The 15,840-nt window shown below is 41.9% G+C and overlaps 1 protein-coding gene across 1 annotated transcript in view; it reads left to right on the top strand.

Annotated features, from left to right (window-relative positions):
- Positions 1–15,840, top strand: part of cep72 (centrosomal protein 72) — a 166,208-nt gene that overhangs the window by 45,763 nt on the left and 104,605 nt on the right. The window contains exons 3-4 of the mRNA XM_078427331.1: positions 76–268; positions 9,318–9,426. Of these exons, the coding sequence (XP_078283457.1) occupies positions 76–268; positions 9,318–9,426 (302 nt within the window). The remainder of the gene's footprint in view (positions 1–75; positions 269–9,317; positions 9,427–15,840) is intronic.

The raw sequence follows: 15,840 nt of genomic DNA, 5'->3' as shown, positions 1-15,840 counted from the left end.
CTATGATCAATGCATACTTGAAACAATTTTTCCAAATTTTAATATATTTTCACCTTGTCTATTTTGTGCACACAGGGGATTCAACACTTGGTTCATCTGGAAAAGCTCAACCTATATTATAACAACATTGCAGTTTTGAAAGATATTTTTCTTCTTCGTAACCTGGGTGCCTTGAAAGAACTTGACTTGAGACTGAATCCTGTGTCCAAAAATGAAGTGGACTATCGACTATTTATTGTGCACATGCTCACCAATCTTCGAACTTTAGGTATGAACCCTGTTGATCTGCCATAATAACAGCATTCATTTCTTTGCCAACTGTAACTTTGTGGTGGCAGTCTTGCCCATGTCAGATGGTTGTGAATTTGCGTCCCACTTGAGCTATCGGCCTCCAGGTCAGCAGGGAGCCTTTTGTTTTAAATGGGCCTGTCGTAACCCAGGTCAGGTGTTGGGAATTGGGCCAAATTGGGAGCTGAGATTTGTCTCCTGTTAAAGCTGCCACCGATTTCATAAGATCAGAAGATCATATGACAGGAGTAGAATTAGGCCAATCGGCCCTTCAAGTCTACTCCGCCATTCAATCGTGGCTGATCTATCTCTCCCTCCTAACCCTATTCTCCAGCCTTCTCCCCATAACCTCTGACACCTGTACTAATCAAGAATCTACCCATCTCCGCCTTAAATATATCCACTGACTTTGCCTCCACAGCCTTCTGTGGCAAAGAATTCCGCAGATTCACTACCCTCTGACGAAAGAATTCTCCTCATCTCCTTCCTAAAAGAACGTCTTTTAATTCTGAGGCTTTGACCTCTAGTCCGAGACTCTCCCACGAGAGGAAACAACCTCTCCACATCCGGCCCAGTGCCATCAACTGCTCATCATAGGTTAACCTACTCATTCTTGTATAACAAATTCAGTTTAAAAAAAAAGATTTCTGATATTCAGAGAAAACTAAACTAGAAATAAATTATTAACAATTATCCAAATTATTTCCATAAAACTAAGAACAATGAAAAGATAATTAATATAATTGAACTAAACACACAACACCGTGGCGGCACAGTGGCGCAGCGGTAGAGTTGCTGCCCCACAGCGATTGCAGCGCCGGAGACTCGGGTTCGATCCTGAATACGGGCGCCGTCTGTACGGAGTTTGTACATTTTCCCCGTGACTTGCGTGGGTTTTCTCCGAGATCTTCGGTTTCCTCCCACACTCGAAAGATGTACAGGTATGTAGGTTAATTAACTGGATAAATGTAAAAATTGTCCCTAGTGTGTGTAGGATAGTGTTAATGTGCGGGCATCGCTGGGCGGCGCGGACTCGGTGGGCTGAAGGGCCTGTTTCTGCACTGTATCTCTAAATCTAAAAAGAAAGAAATGAGGTGCCATCCCCTTGAGCATCTAATTTGCTGTTGTGGACTCCCAAGTGAAATTGGTGAAGTGTTAGACCCTATACCAGGCAAAGGATTCAAGTGACATTTCCCCAGCATTGTAATATTAAGATTTTTTTCCGCTGCGACTGTACAAGCCGGACCAACTGCAGAGTGTTGTTTCAAACTCTGTGCCATGTAGTTTTTCAGTAAGTCCTGGATTCAGTGTGCAAGTCTGGGGCCACCGTGAGGTTGAAATACCGAATGCCTGCAGTTCTGAGCACTGTTCCAACTAATATTTCAAAAAGATTTGAGTAATTATTCCATGTTATTAATACATTGTAGTCTGAGAAATGTCCATAATATTAGGATATGATATATTTTGTAATTGTTTGATTTATGGGAATGCGGAGTCTCGGTAATAAATTTTCAATTGTTTTGTCACAAACATAAGTTCTCATCGGGTAAGTAAATGTATTGATTTTGGAGTGCCACGTATAGTTTTAATAGTAGATCTCAAATTTGCAGTGGTCTTGAATCAGAACTTTAGGCTTTAGGCATCTTTAAAGCACAAGGAGCTTTATTCATCTCTGGGATTAATTACATAACCTTTCGAGCAATGAAACAGGATATTTATCATAACAAGTCCACGGTGGAGATTGTACTCCTTACATAGAAACATAGAAACATAGAAAATAGGTGCAGGAGTAGGCCATTCGGTCCTTCGAGCCTGCACCGCCATTCAATATGATCATGGCTGATCATTCAGCTCAGTAGCCTGTACCTGCCTTCTCTCCATACCCCCTGATCCCTTTAGCAAAAAGGGCCACATCTAACTCCCTCTTAAATATAGCCAATGAACTGGCCTCAACTACCTTCTGTGGCAGACAATTCCACAGACTCACCACTCTGTGTGAAGAAATGTTTTCTCATCTTTCTCATACTTTCTTACTTCTCCCCACCAGTATATCTTTCCAAACCTCTGCCCTCATTTTCAATGCGTCAATAAATCACCATAACTGTTTTTTGTGTGATAGAATTACCACATTGTGGGCAAAGAAGTTTCTTCTGAAATTCTCATTGGAATTATTGGTGATCTTACATTTATTGGCTTGAGTCTTAATTTGAATCAAATTCAGATCCTTTCCATTGCATACTTTGACTTTTGCAGTGTCACTTCTCCACTCCCCCACCTCTATTGATCTTTTCTTTAAACCCACATCAATGCCTTTGTTAGCTTCCGTCATGATTATTCCAATTTCTGCTGGCTGACCTCCCAACCTTCATTGTCAATAAACATCAACAGATCCAAATGTTGCTGCCAATCCCACATCAAGTCGAACTCGCCATTTCCATGATTGGTTTGCATTTCCTCACGATCTATAATTTAAAATTTCCTTCTTACTAAATTCCTCTATTGCTTCTCCCTTCACTATCTTTGTAACCTCCTCTGTGTTGCTTCTCCTCTTGTAGATCTTTCTACCTTCATGTGCTTGGCTGTTCCTTCATATGTTTGCGCGCTCTTTCCGTTGGCCTACATTTCTCCTATTCCCTTTCGGCCTACAGAATCATTAAATCCACTGCTTCGGTAATGTTAATGAATACTAATCGTATTTTTTTCCAGCTAAATTGCACTTATGACATCCATAAATTCCCTTGCCACTTCTTTATGTTAAATACACAATATAACGCAGTTTATTATATTCCTCTAATAGGCTATTTATCACTTTTTTTAAAATTGGCTGTCTAGATAATGTTTATGCAGCCATATAATTGACTTGGTAGTTACGAAACAAGATAAAGTAATATATAATATTCATATTCACAGGAAATACATGAATGAATTTATCATTGATTTATTTAAATCCTTTTATCATACATAAGTGCTAGAAGAATTGGTTAACATCTTCTTAACACCACATTATCAATATGAGTTAAATTATAGTTGTGCTATAATGTGAGAAATAGAGAGCATTAGCTTCTTCGTATCAGTGAAACCTGAGTTATACTGCTATCATTCCCATGCAGTATGAGGCAATTAAAATGAACCAGCATCTGCTGCTGTGAAATGTTACAGAGGCCAAATGCAGAATAAGAGAATGTTTTGTAAGCAAGTAGTTGCTGTTGGCAAGTGCAATTGCTTACAAGTTTCAGATTTGGATTAATAACAAGTTTTCAGAAAGCAATTGGAAAGGTCGGCGTAGGAGAGAGAAATCTGTCCTTGTTACTTATAGCCCACATGAAACTCCATTCTCAAACCAGCATGGTGAGCCATTTTGTCATGGCAATTGGGAATTTGGAATAAATAACAACTTACCAGTGATATCAACATCTGAGATTAGTTATTTTTAATACATGAATTTTAAACAGTATTGCCCAATAAGATTTCCCAAAAGGAAAAGTTGTCCTTTTTATAAATACAGTAATGGATCTGCACATTTTTCTGCTTTTGTTTTTGAGGATATGTTCTCATCCTCTTGCTTTGTGGAACCTGGAACAGAGTAGCAATGCAGAAAGAGGATCTTAAAAACGGTCTGGTATTCTCTAACCTTCACAGAAATATGCGTGTCTGCATTGAAAGTTGAATACTAAAACAAGCTTTTTTTTTTGTTATCTCTGAGAAACTTGGAGTGCACTTGATCTGTGGAAGGAAGTTGGCAGTAGATGTTCAGGAGAAAAACTGAAAATTACTTGAAGGATCTATACTTCAGAGTTAACATAGTGATTGGAGCAATCATTTTGACATTCAAGAGCGTTTTGGTTGTATGCATTCATCATAGAAAAATTGTTGAATATTTGCAAATAATCATCCAAGAACCAAAAGGAATAAAAAAAATAGATAATTAAAAGAAAAATATATTGATGTAACATTTCAATGAAAAGCATATCCCTTTTTATAAATTAATGGTTTACATTACCTCCTGCATTTTTAATGTTAACACCAGCACCAAGATTTAACAGAATTAACGCAGTCTTCTGAAGTATCAAAGAAAACAGTGCCGGACGGTGAAATGTCCGCGGTGGGCCGACCCAAACCCCGCGATTCGGGGCGGTTGAAGACGCCGCCGCTGCCGGAGCTTCCGATGTCGGCCCCCACCCAGGGGCCTGCAGGCTTCCGACGTCCACGCGGCCCGCGCCGGAGCCTCCGGAGACGAGTCGCAGCCGCTCCCGCAGCATCCGAAGGCAGCCAGCGCCGCAGGTGGTGAGTCCGGGCTGCGGGATCTGCGAACCAGAGCCCAGGTGGTCCCAGCCGGAGCCCGCCAGCTCCAGGTGCATGGCCGGTGGTAGGCTCACCCATCTACCCACTGAGTTGCTCCACCATTTTGTGTCCACCTTTCAGTCGACCTTTTGTGTCTATTTTGTGTCTATCTTTGATATAAAACAGCTTCTTCTTTCCTTTTTATTACCCAGGAATTATAGATTGCATACTGATATTTGCTTGGAAGGAATCATAGGTATCACAAAAAGCTGGAGTAACTCAGCGGGTCAGGCAGCATCTCAGGAGGGAAGGAATGGGTGACGTTTTGGGTTGAGACCCTTCTTTTATTTGAAAGGAAATAAATCTCCCTTCATGTTTTGTAACATCCAACTTTTTGGTTACATTGTACACTATACCGTCAAATCATATATGTGAGTGCAATCACGCCATACACAAGTACAATGGGTAATGTAAAGAGAAAAAATAACCCAAGAGCAGAATATAGTGCCACAGGGTCACAGCTCTTGAGAAAGTGTAGATAAAATAGTGCAAGTGTTTCAATGAGAGAGGTTTGGTGATCGGGACCACCCCCTTAGCTTTTGACATGTCCATGTCTGATAGCAGTGGGGAAGAAGCAGTTAATGAACCTGATGATGTGTGGGGTTGCGAGGGAAAGATAGATCAGTCATGGTTCAATGATGGGGTAGACTCGATGGGCCAAAGAGCCTACTTCTGCTACTATGATTTATGAATTTTTGAACTTTCAAGCTTTTGCATCTATTGCTGATAGGAGAAGGAGGCGGCACAGTGGCGCAATGGTAGAGTGCTGCCTCACAGTGCCAGAGACTCTGGTTCGATCCTGACTACAGGTGCTGTCCAAATGGAGGTTGTACATTCTCCATGTGATCACGTGGATTTTCTCCGGGTGCTCAGGTTTCCTTCAACACTCCAAAGAAGTGCAGGATTGTAGGTTAATTGGCTTCTGTAAAATGGTACATTTTCCCTAGTGTGTAAGATAGTGCTAGTGATAACTGCACGTCAGCTGAATGGCCTTCTAGAGAAGACTGTGACTGATTTAAAATCCATTGCTAAAGCAGAGCTTTATTGGATACAAAGCCAGTGTTCTATGTAGATAATGGATATGGCAAACCAAATATCTACAGGCACTGATCCATATTCTCCAGAGATGTTGCTTGACCCACTGAGATACTTTTGTCTTTTTTTGTAAACCAAATATTTACATCCATGTTGTAATGGGTTTAAGAACTGTGCTAAACAATGATTATATACTGCAGATTATATACTGGTGTCAGGACAATAGCCTCCTCTTGAATGTCACTAAAACGAAGGAGCTGATTGTGGACTTCAGAAGGGCTAAGCATCCAAGGACGTACACGCCACTGGAGATAAATGGGTCTATTGTGGATAGGGTGAGCAGTTTTAAATACTTGGGAGTCCGCATCACAGAGGATCTGACGTGGGCAACGCACATTGCCGCACTGGTGGGTAAGGCAAAGCAGCGCCTTTACCACCTTAGACAACTGAGGAAATTCAGAGTGTCTCTGAGGATCCTTCATTGCTTCTACTCTGGGGCTGTAGAGAGCATCCTGTCCGGCAACATTACAGTCTGGTTTGGGAACAGCTCTGCCCAGGACAGGATGGCCCTGCAGAGAGTAGTGCGTTCGGCAGAACGCACCATGGGAACTACACTCGTCCCCCTGCAGGACCTATACATCAGGAGGTGCAGATCCAGAGCAAGCAAGATCATGAGGGACCCCTGCCACCCCAGTAACGGACTGTTCCAGATGCTACGATCAGGCAAACGCCTCCGCTGTCACGCTGTGAAAACGGAGAGGATGAGACGTAGTTTCTTCCCACAGGCCATCAGGACTGTCAACTTTTATAACCCCAGAGACTAAATTTTTGTCTACACTATAGTAACTTATTAACTTTATTTATATGCTGTAACTGTAATTCTTTTTTGTGCACAATCCGCAGGCATTGCCACTTTCATTTCACTGCACATCGTGTATGTGTATGTGACAAATAAATTTGACTTGACTTGACTTGAGATCAGCTATCTCATGCTTCTCATGACTTATCATTTGTGCAGTTTTTGATTGGAAAACCTAATGTGTAATATTCACACATTACTTACTTTATTTATCTTGCCAGATGCAAAGATTCATTTAGCTAGTAGTCTAGGATACACATAGTTTTACACATTGAAAGCAGTTGAAGTGATTTGATATCAAGATGTCTTTATGACATCAGAGCTGTGACTGTGACATGAACATACTGTGAACATTGAAACATCCGTTTATAAACCAACTACCACAATTGCATTAAACTGATTCAAAGGTGAATACAAGAATGTCTCTGTCTCTTTCATCTCTTATTTGACAAAAATGTGTTGTGGGTCATAACACAGTAACAGCTTTTCTAGTTTTTATTTCAGGTGAGTGAGAGATACTTAAGTGTAATAGCAAAGGCAGTGCAGATTTTACACCTAATCTTATTTGTTACATTTGCTATTAAATATGCGACAAGTAAGAAAACATGATAGATGTGAAACATTGCATTTACATCCGATTGGCAGGTTTTAAGTTCAAAAGCATGACAATGCTTAAGGTATATTGTTGGCCAATTTTCATTCTACTTGCCCTCTCTTGCCCTCAGAAGCAAGTAATCATCGTCACTCTGCCAGATTCCATCTTAAACCATCTGCTTGTTATCTCTCACTTTTAAATCATTAGTGATACTTTTTAATGTAACATCTTGGTTATTTTTCCCGTCTTATATAAGGTGCTCTTTCTGAGTGGGAGCTAGTAAAATACGATGGATTTAACAGCTTCGAGGTGTCAACTCTCGCTCAAGCGCGCCACTCAATGAATTCATTCAGTTGTTACTTGAAGGACTCTTGAGTTTTTAAAATTCAATTAGGATCCATCAAACTCTGTAGAAACGAGCAAGTGGTAACCATAGATAATATTGTACATTAACTGATATAAGAGGTATCATTCCGAATGGAGTAATATGTTTATTCTGTTTTGCAGGGTAATATGCAGAAAAGGTACAGATTGTACACACTGTCATTCTCATCAGCTTCTCCGTGTGCTCTCTATTATCTTCATTCTCTTTTGAACATTACTTACTTAATAAGGCATCTTCATTTACTAAGATCAAGGCTGGCATGTGTATGTGTGGCATAGTAAGCATGTGATACTCCATCTTATCCTACTTTATCCCTATGCCAGCTGTGCATTTTAGCTTCTACCTTATTAAGATAAGCCAGTTTGGGCATGAAAGAATTCTTGCATGTGCTTCATTTATCGATGTTTTTGGTGCTTATTGCAACATGACGGTGAGGTGTTAGCTGCATAACTCCACCTTAAGGGAAGGTTTAATGGCAGCCAGCACTGCTCATCTGCTTATCAGTGCATCAGGGCCATACAACTGTCAGCGAGCATCAGTGCTCTGTGAATCTTCAATTTTACTGGCATTGAAGGGATAAAGTGCCCTTTGGTATCAGATAGGTATCATGTCAAGACTATGAGAACAATTGGCGACCAATGTGACATCAGACAAAAAGAACTGGTTGATAGCTGAGACTTCTATCTGTATTGTGCACTTTTCTTCACATGAGATGGCAAATTCCTACACTTTGTCAAAAATTGGCCTCGATAGTTGCAAGAAGAATCTGCATCAATAGGATTTGCTTAAACTTGATGTTTCTGCAGCTCAATTTATCTGTGTCTGAGAACATTCTACTTTTGTTGTATAGCCCTCAGTGCAGGTTGGGACAAATATGTTATCTCAAAAGGCCATCAAATAAAATAAGAATGTACTCAAGGAAACTATATTGCTGACGCAGCTCGAGAAAGAATGATGAAAATTATGACAAAAATGCAGTACAAGTAAATGCCAAAAATAATTGAAGACAAAGCAGATGTGAAAACATAGAATTTAGAAAATATGATATGAGAATCCCAATCCTTGAACATAAATAACTGTTTCTGAGATGATCAGTTACCATACGTACAAAATTTCAGTTCCCATGTAATATTAGAACCTTGTTGGGCAGTCTTGACGACCAGCATGACTATCTGTCTTGTCAATAATGTTTTCCCCAGATATTCTAGGGATAGGAATGAATTTCCCACTGGTTAGTTAATGATATTCTTTGTACTTATACAGTTGGAGATCCCTAAAGTTTTGAAGCTTAGCTACAACAGAATTTGCACAAATTAAGAATGAAATCTCGTTTAAGCTGGATGGAGCAGCAGCAAAAGTAAATGGCTGGCTTGTTTTTGCTTCCTCACCAATCAATAGTCCTGATAGTTTCTAATAGTCCTAATAATAATTTCTTGCCAGCTGTTATCAGGCAATTGAACCACCCTACCAACAACTAGAGAGCAGTCCTGAGGTACTATCTACAGTAGCTCATTGGCGACCCTCGGTCTATCTTTGATCAGACTTTACTGGACTTTATCTTGCTCTGAACATTATTCACATTTTTCCCTTTATCATGTATCTGTACACTGTGGATGGTTCGATTGTGATCATGTATTGTCTTTTCACTGACAGTACGCAACAAAAAACTTTTCACTGTTCCTCAGCACACGCGATAATAAACTAAACTCAACTAAAAGATGAACTCTAATTAAAGTTTTGATCATTATAGCTGGTTTCTTTGAAGCGCACTTATGGTTGCCTATTATTTTAAACAATGATGTGATGTCTTGCAGACGATCGACCAGTCAGAGACAGTGAGCGCAAAGCAGCACTGATGCACTTCAGTACCGATCAGGCACATGAGTTCCATGAATATCCTGCTCAAGAAGCAGAAAATGTAAGGTGAGAGCAAATTAATGTTGAAATAAAATTGGAAGAATCTGCCACTTGCCTTGGAGTCATACAGCATGGAAACTGGCCCTTCGGCCCAACTTGTCCACACCGACCCGCATGTCCCATTTACACTCGTCCCACTTCCCCGCATTTAGCCCATATCCCTCTAAACCTATTCTATCCATGTACCTATCCAACTGTTTCTTAAACGTTGCGATAGTACCTGCCTCAACTACCTCCTCCGGCAGCTCGTTCCATATACCCACCACCCTTTGCTTTGTGTAAAACAAAAATCACCCCTCGGGTATCTGCTAAATCTCTCTCCCGTCACATTAAACCTATGTCCTCTGGTTCTCGATTCCCATACTCTGGACAAGAGACTGTGCATCTAGACGATCTATTCCTCTCATGATTTTGTACACCTCTATAAGATCACTCCTCATCCTCCTGCGCTCCAAGGAATCGAGTACTAGCCTGCTCAACCTCCACCTAGAGCTCAGGTCCTCGAGACCTGGCAACATCCTCGTAAATCTTCTCTGCACCCTTTCCAGTTTGTCAACATCTTTCCTCTAACATGGTGCCCTAAACTGAACACAATTCTATACACATGGCCTCACCAACGTCTTCTATAACTGCAATATGCCCTCCCAACCTCTATACTTCTGCCGTTGGTATGTTACGCACATAGTTAATCCACTTTATTGTTTACAGTGATTGCAAGGTGTTAAAAGAATGTGAGTTTACGCTAGAGATCAAACCATAAGGCTTGCCATTGTCCTTGATAACCCATTGGGAGAACCTGAAGGGAGAAAGGGTAAATGTGATAGCTCCAACTTTAGATAGCTCCTCTGTCCCTCCCTTCCCCTGCTCCTTCCCAGATCTCCCTCTATCTTCCTGTCTCCACCTATATCCTTCCTTTGTCCCGCCCCCCTGACATCAGTCTGAAGAAGGGTCTCGACCCGAAACGTCACCCATTCCTTCTCTCCCGAGATGCTGCCTGACCTGCTGAGTTACTCCAGCATTTTGTGAATAAATTTGATACAAGTTGGGCTTATTTTTGTTCGTTTTGTGCCTTGTTAAAAATTGAAAACCTATTGGCTTGCATGAAAAATCTGTTTTTTCTTTTCACCAATAAACCTCCATACTGGCTGTAATGATGAACCAGAAGTGATAATTTATTTCAAATTGTTTTGTATGATACGGAAATAGGTGTAAGGGCAGGTAGTATAGGGAAAGTAGGGGCTCTGCAGAAGGACGTGGACAGGTTGGGAGAGCGGGCAGAGAAGTGGCAGATGGAATACAGTGTAGCAAAGTGTGGCGTCATGCATTTTGGTAGTAAGAATAAAGGCTAGACTATTTTCTAAATGGGGAGAGAATCCAGAAATTGGAGGTGCAAAGGGACCTGGGAGTGCTGGTGCAGGATTCCTAAAAAGTTAATTTGCAAGGTGAATCGGTAGTAACAAAGACAAACACAATGCACAGGGATGTAATGCTGAGGCTCTGTAAGTCGCTGGTCAGGCTGCATTTGGATTATCATGAGCATGTCTGAGGAAGGATGTGCTTGCTCTGGAGAGGCTCCAGGGGAGGTTTACAAGAATGATCCCAGTAATGAGTTGGTTAACGTATGATGAGCGTTAGACGACACTGGGCCTGTACTCGCTGGAGTTTAGAAGGATGAGGGAGGACCTCATTGAAACTTACCGGTATAGTGAAAGGCTTGGATAGAGTGGATGTGGAGAGGATGCTTCCACTAGTGGGAGAGGCTGGGACCAGAGGTCATAGCCTCAGAATTAAAGGATGTTCCTTTCGGAAGGAGATGAGGAGGAATATCTTTAATTAGAGCGTGGTGAATCTTTGGAATTCTTTGCCACAGAAGGCTGTGGAGGCCAAGTCAATGGATATTTTTAAGGCAGAGATAGATGGATTCTTGTTTAGTACAGTGTCAGGGGTTATGGGGAGATGGCAGGAGGATGGGGTTAGGAGGGAGAAATAGATCAGCCATGATTGAATGGTGGAGTAAACTTGATGGGCCGAATGGCCTAATTCTGCACCTATGGCATGACCTTATGAATGGCTTTCAAAGTTCAATAATAGTTGACAGACTGATCCCTTTTGTCTGTGTGATGAGCTGGTCAGTCACCTAACAGGTGAAAGATGCCAGAAGAGTAAAAGGAAATGGAAGTTTGGTAGAAATGGAACTTGTGCCCAATAACTTGGAACGGAAATAAATATTTTGATGAAGAAATAAGGTAGTCTGTAAGTAGTACTTCTTTGTCATTTCTGTAGTTACCAACAATGTCACTTCACAGACTTCAGAGCACGACATAGTGAATCTCACTTGAAAAATCAAGAGTCTGGTGTTGGCTAAGAGACCGTAGTTTCGAGTCATTGAGTTATACAGCATGGAAACAGACCCTTTGGCCCAACCTGTCCATGCCGATGTAGATGCCACATCTGCCTGAGTCCACCTACCTGTGTTCGCCCTGCATTTCTCTAAACATTTCCTTTCCATGAACCTGTCCAAATATCTTTTAAATGTTGTTATAGTTCCTACCTCAACGAGCTCTTCTGGCAGCATGTTCCATCTACCCACCATCCTCAGGTTCCGATTAAATCTTTCCCCTCGTACCTTAAACCTGTCTGCTGGTTTGTGACTTCCCTACTCCGGGTAAACCAATCCATGCATTTGTCCGACTTATTACCCTCATGACTTTGCGCACCTCTCAGCCTCTTGTGCTTCAAGGAATAAAGTCCAAGCCTGCCCAATCGAACAATAGATAATAGGTGCAGGAGTAGGCCATTCGGTCCTTCGAGCCAGCACCACCATTCAATGTGATCATGGCTAATCATTCTCAATCAGTACCCCGTTCCTGCCTTCTCCCCATACCCCCTGACTCCGTTATCCTTAAGAGCTCTATCTAGCTCTCTCTTGAATGCATTCAGAGAATTGGCCTCCACTGCCTTCTGAGGCAGAGAATTCCACAGATTTACAACTCTCTGACTGAGATTTTCTCATCTCTGTTCTAAATGGTCTACCCCTTACTCTTAAACTGTGGCCCCTGGTTCTGGACTTCCCCAACATTGGGAACATGTTTCTTGCCTCTAACGTGTCCAACCACTTAATAATCTTATATGTTTCGATAAGTTCCCCTCTCATCCTTCTAAATTCCAGTGTATACAAGCCTAGCCTCTCCAGTCTTTCAACATAGGACATTCCCACCATTCCGGGAATTAACCTAGTAAACCTACGCTGCACGCCCTCAATAGCAAGAATATCCTTCCTCAAATTTGGAGACCAAAACTGCACACCGTACTCCAGGTGTGCTCTCACTAGGGCCCTGTACAACTCCAGAAGGACCTCTTTGCTCCTATACTCAACTCCTCTTGTTATGAAGGCCAACATTCCATTGGCTTTCTTCACTGCCTGCTGTACCTGCATGCTTCCTTTCAGTGACTGATGCACTTGGACACCCAGATCTCGTTGTACGTCCCCTTTTCCTAACTTGACACCATTCAGATAATAATCTGCCTTCCTATCCTTACCACCAAAGTGGATAACCTCACACTTATTCACTCTAGCTCAGGCTCTCGAGTCCTGACGACATCCCTGTAAACCTTCTCTGCATTCTTATCAGCTATTGGCATCCTTCCTGTCGCAGGGTGAACACAATATGTGTAGGAAGGAACTGCAGTTGCTGGTTTAAACCAAAGACAGACACAAAATGCTGGAGTAACGCAGCGGGACAGGCAGCATCTCTGGGGAGAAGGAATGGGTGACGTTTTGGAAACGAAATGTCACCCATTTCTTCTCTCCAGAGATGTTGCCTGTTCTGCTGAATTACTCCAGCATTTTGTGTCTTCCTTTGGTGTACAACTACAGTGCCCTCCATAATGTTTGGGACAAAGACCCATCCTTTATTTATTTGCCTCTGCACTCCACAATTTGAGATTTGTAATAGAAAAAAATCACATGTGGTTAAAGTGCATATTGTCAGATTTTAATAAAGGCCATTTTTATACATTTTGGTTTCACCATGTAGAAATTACAGCAGTGTTTATACATAGTCCCCCCATTTCAGGGCACCATAACGTTTGGGACACAGCAAAGTCATGTAAATGACTGTTTGAAGTCTGCGATTCATGGACATCACCAGTTGCTGGGTGTCTCCTCTGGTGATGCTCTGCCAGGCCTGTATTGCAGTCATCTTTAGCTTATACTTGTTTTGGGGGCTAGTCCCCGTCAGTTTTCTCTTAAGCATATACACTGATTAGCCAAAACATTACGACCACCTGCCTAATATGCTGTTGGTCCTCCGTGGGCAGCCTCATATGCAGCAGGGTACGATGCATTGTGTATTGTGACACATTCCTCCCGTGACCACCATTAAAATTTTCTGTGACTTGTGCCACAGTAGACGTATCGGTTCGGACCAGACGGGATAGCCTTCATTGCCCTCGCGCATTGATGAGCCTTGGGTGCCCAACACCTTGTCGCCGGTTTGTGGTTTGTCCCTCCTCGGACCACTGTCGGTAGGTACTAACCACTGCTGACCGGGAGCACCCCACAAGCCTTGCCGTTTCAGAGATGCTCTGACCCAGTTGTCTGGCCATAACAATTTGGCCCTTGTCAAAGTCGCTCAGTTCTTTCCTCCTGCCCATTTCTCCTGCATCCAACACATCAACATCAAGGACTGACTGTTCACTTGCTGCCTAATATATCCCACCCCTTGACAGGTGCCATTGTAACAAGATAATCAATGTTCTTCACTTTGCCTGTCAGTGGTCATAATGTTTTACCTGATCAGTGTAAAAGGCATGCTCAATTGGGTTCAGATCAGGTGATTGACTTGGCCACTCAAGAATTTACCATTTTTTAGCTTTGAGAAAATCTTTTGTTGCTTTAGCAGTATGTTTGGGATCATGGTCTTGCTGTAGAATGAACCGCCGGCCAATGAGTTTTGAGGCATTTGTTTGAACTTGAGCAGATAGGATGTGTCTATACACTTCAGAATTCATTATGCTACTACCATCAGCAGTTGTATCATCAATTAAGATAAGTGAGCCAGTACCTTCAGCAGCCATACATGCCCAGGCCACAACATCCCCACCACCGTGCTTCACAGATGAGGTGGTATGCTTTGGATCTTGGGCAGTTCCTTCTCTCCTCCATACTTTGCTCTTGCCATCACTCTGATATAAGTAAATTTTCCTATCATCTATCCACAAGACTTCTTTCCAGAACTGTGGTTGCTCTTTTAAGTACTTATTGGCAAACTGTAACCCGGCCATCCCCATGAATGGATGATACTTTCTCCCAAATATTTTGGGATCCAGCTGTAAATTTGAATTGAATTCCACTTTAAAGAAAAAAAAATGTATTCAAGAACACTGGAGATAATTCAGTTATTCTGCCAATTAATTGCATGCTTTCACAATTTGGGTAATCCAGTAGGAACAAGAGATATTGCTAATTGCTGACAATACTTAAAATGCAATTTCTTCAAGGGTTGCATTAATTATTGATGAATTTTTATAGCATTTTTCAACAAAGATCCCGAGCACAGGTTCACAAAGTATATTACAAGATTGCCCAATTGATGTATGGCACTTGTGCAGTTTGATTTTCATTGAACTTTGCTACTGACCTACAATAACAAGCACTATTAATTGCATTTTCAAAATAACTGAAGTTGTGCATAGTTCCAAATTGGTAAATTTAGTTGCATCCCATGCATTGATTCTGCCATAACCAAGAAGTCAAGGACATTTTAGTGATTATGCAATTTTCCCTATAAAAATACATAAATGGCCAGATCCATTCAACTAGAAAGGGGTGCAGCAACCAAAGATGTACAAACACAAATCTTTCAAGGTGATAGGACGTAGGGAAAACTGTTTTAAAAGTATGTAAGGGATCCTGACATGATTAATACAGGAATTGGCATTTAAGAGATGACACGTAGCTTTCTTCATTTGGTGAGTTGCAGTGATCTGGGTTGCACTAATTGAAATGAGAGTGTAGACAGGTGCAGTGGTAACATTCAAAAGGAAATTAGATAAGTACATGAAGATAAAAATATAACAATTTGGTTATATCAGAGCCAGTACATGGACCATGCGCTGAACAGTGCCCTTGTCTGCTCTGTTATTCTATGATTCTATTAAGTTATTTTGAGGGTGGGCAGGAAGCTCTTGGGGTGGCGGCAGAAAGCTCCTGGGATGTGCCGCGGACGGACCTGGCAGAGGAAGCTCGTAAGCCGTCGAGCTCACCCTCGAAGATCAGAGAGGAAGTGCCAGGGAGGAGGGAGCCACTGGCGATGACGGACACGAGTGGGCCTGCAGGAGAAGGACTGGGGTGTTGCTTCCAATACCTACAAAGTCGGCTGCAGGAGGTGACCCTCCTGGGACACAAAGGACATAGGT

The sequence above is a fragment of the Rhinoraja longicauda genome, chromosome 2 (genome assembly GCF_053455715.1).
Source record: "Rhinoraja longicauda isolate Sanriku21f chromosome 2, sRhiLon1.1, whole genome shotgun sequence".
In the NCBI taxonomy this organism is placed as follows: Eukaryota; Metazoa; Chordata; class Chondrichthyes; order Rajiformes; family Arhynchobatidae; genus Rhinoraja; species Rhinoraja longicauda.
This window is presented reverse-complemented; position numbering and strand designations above follow the sequence as displayed.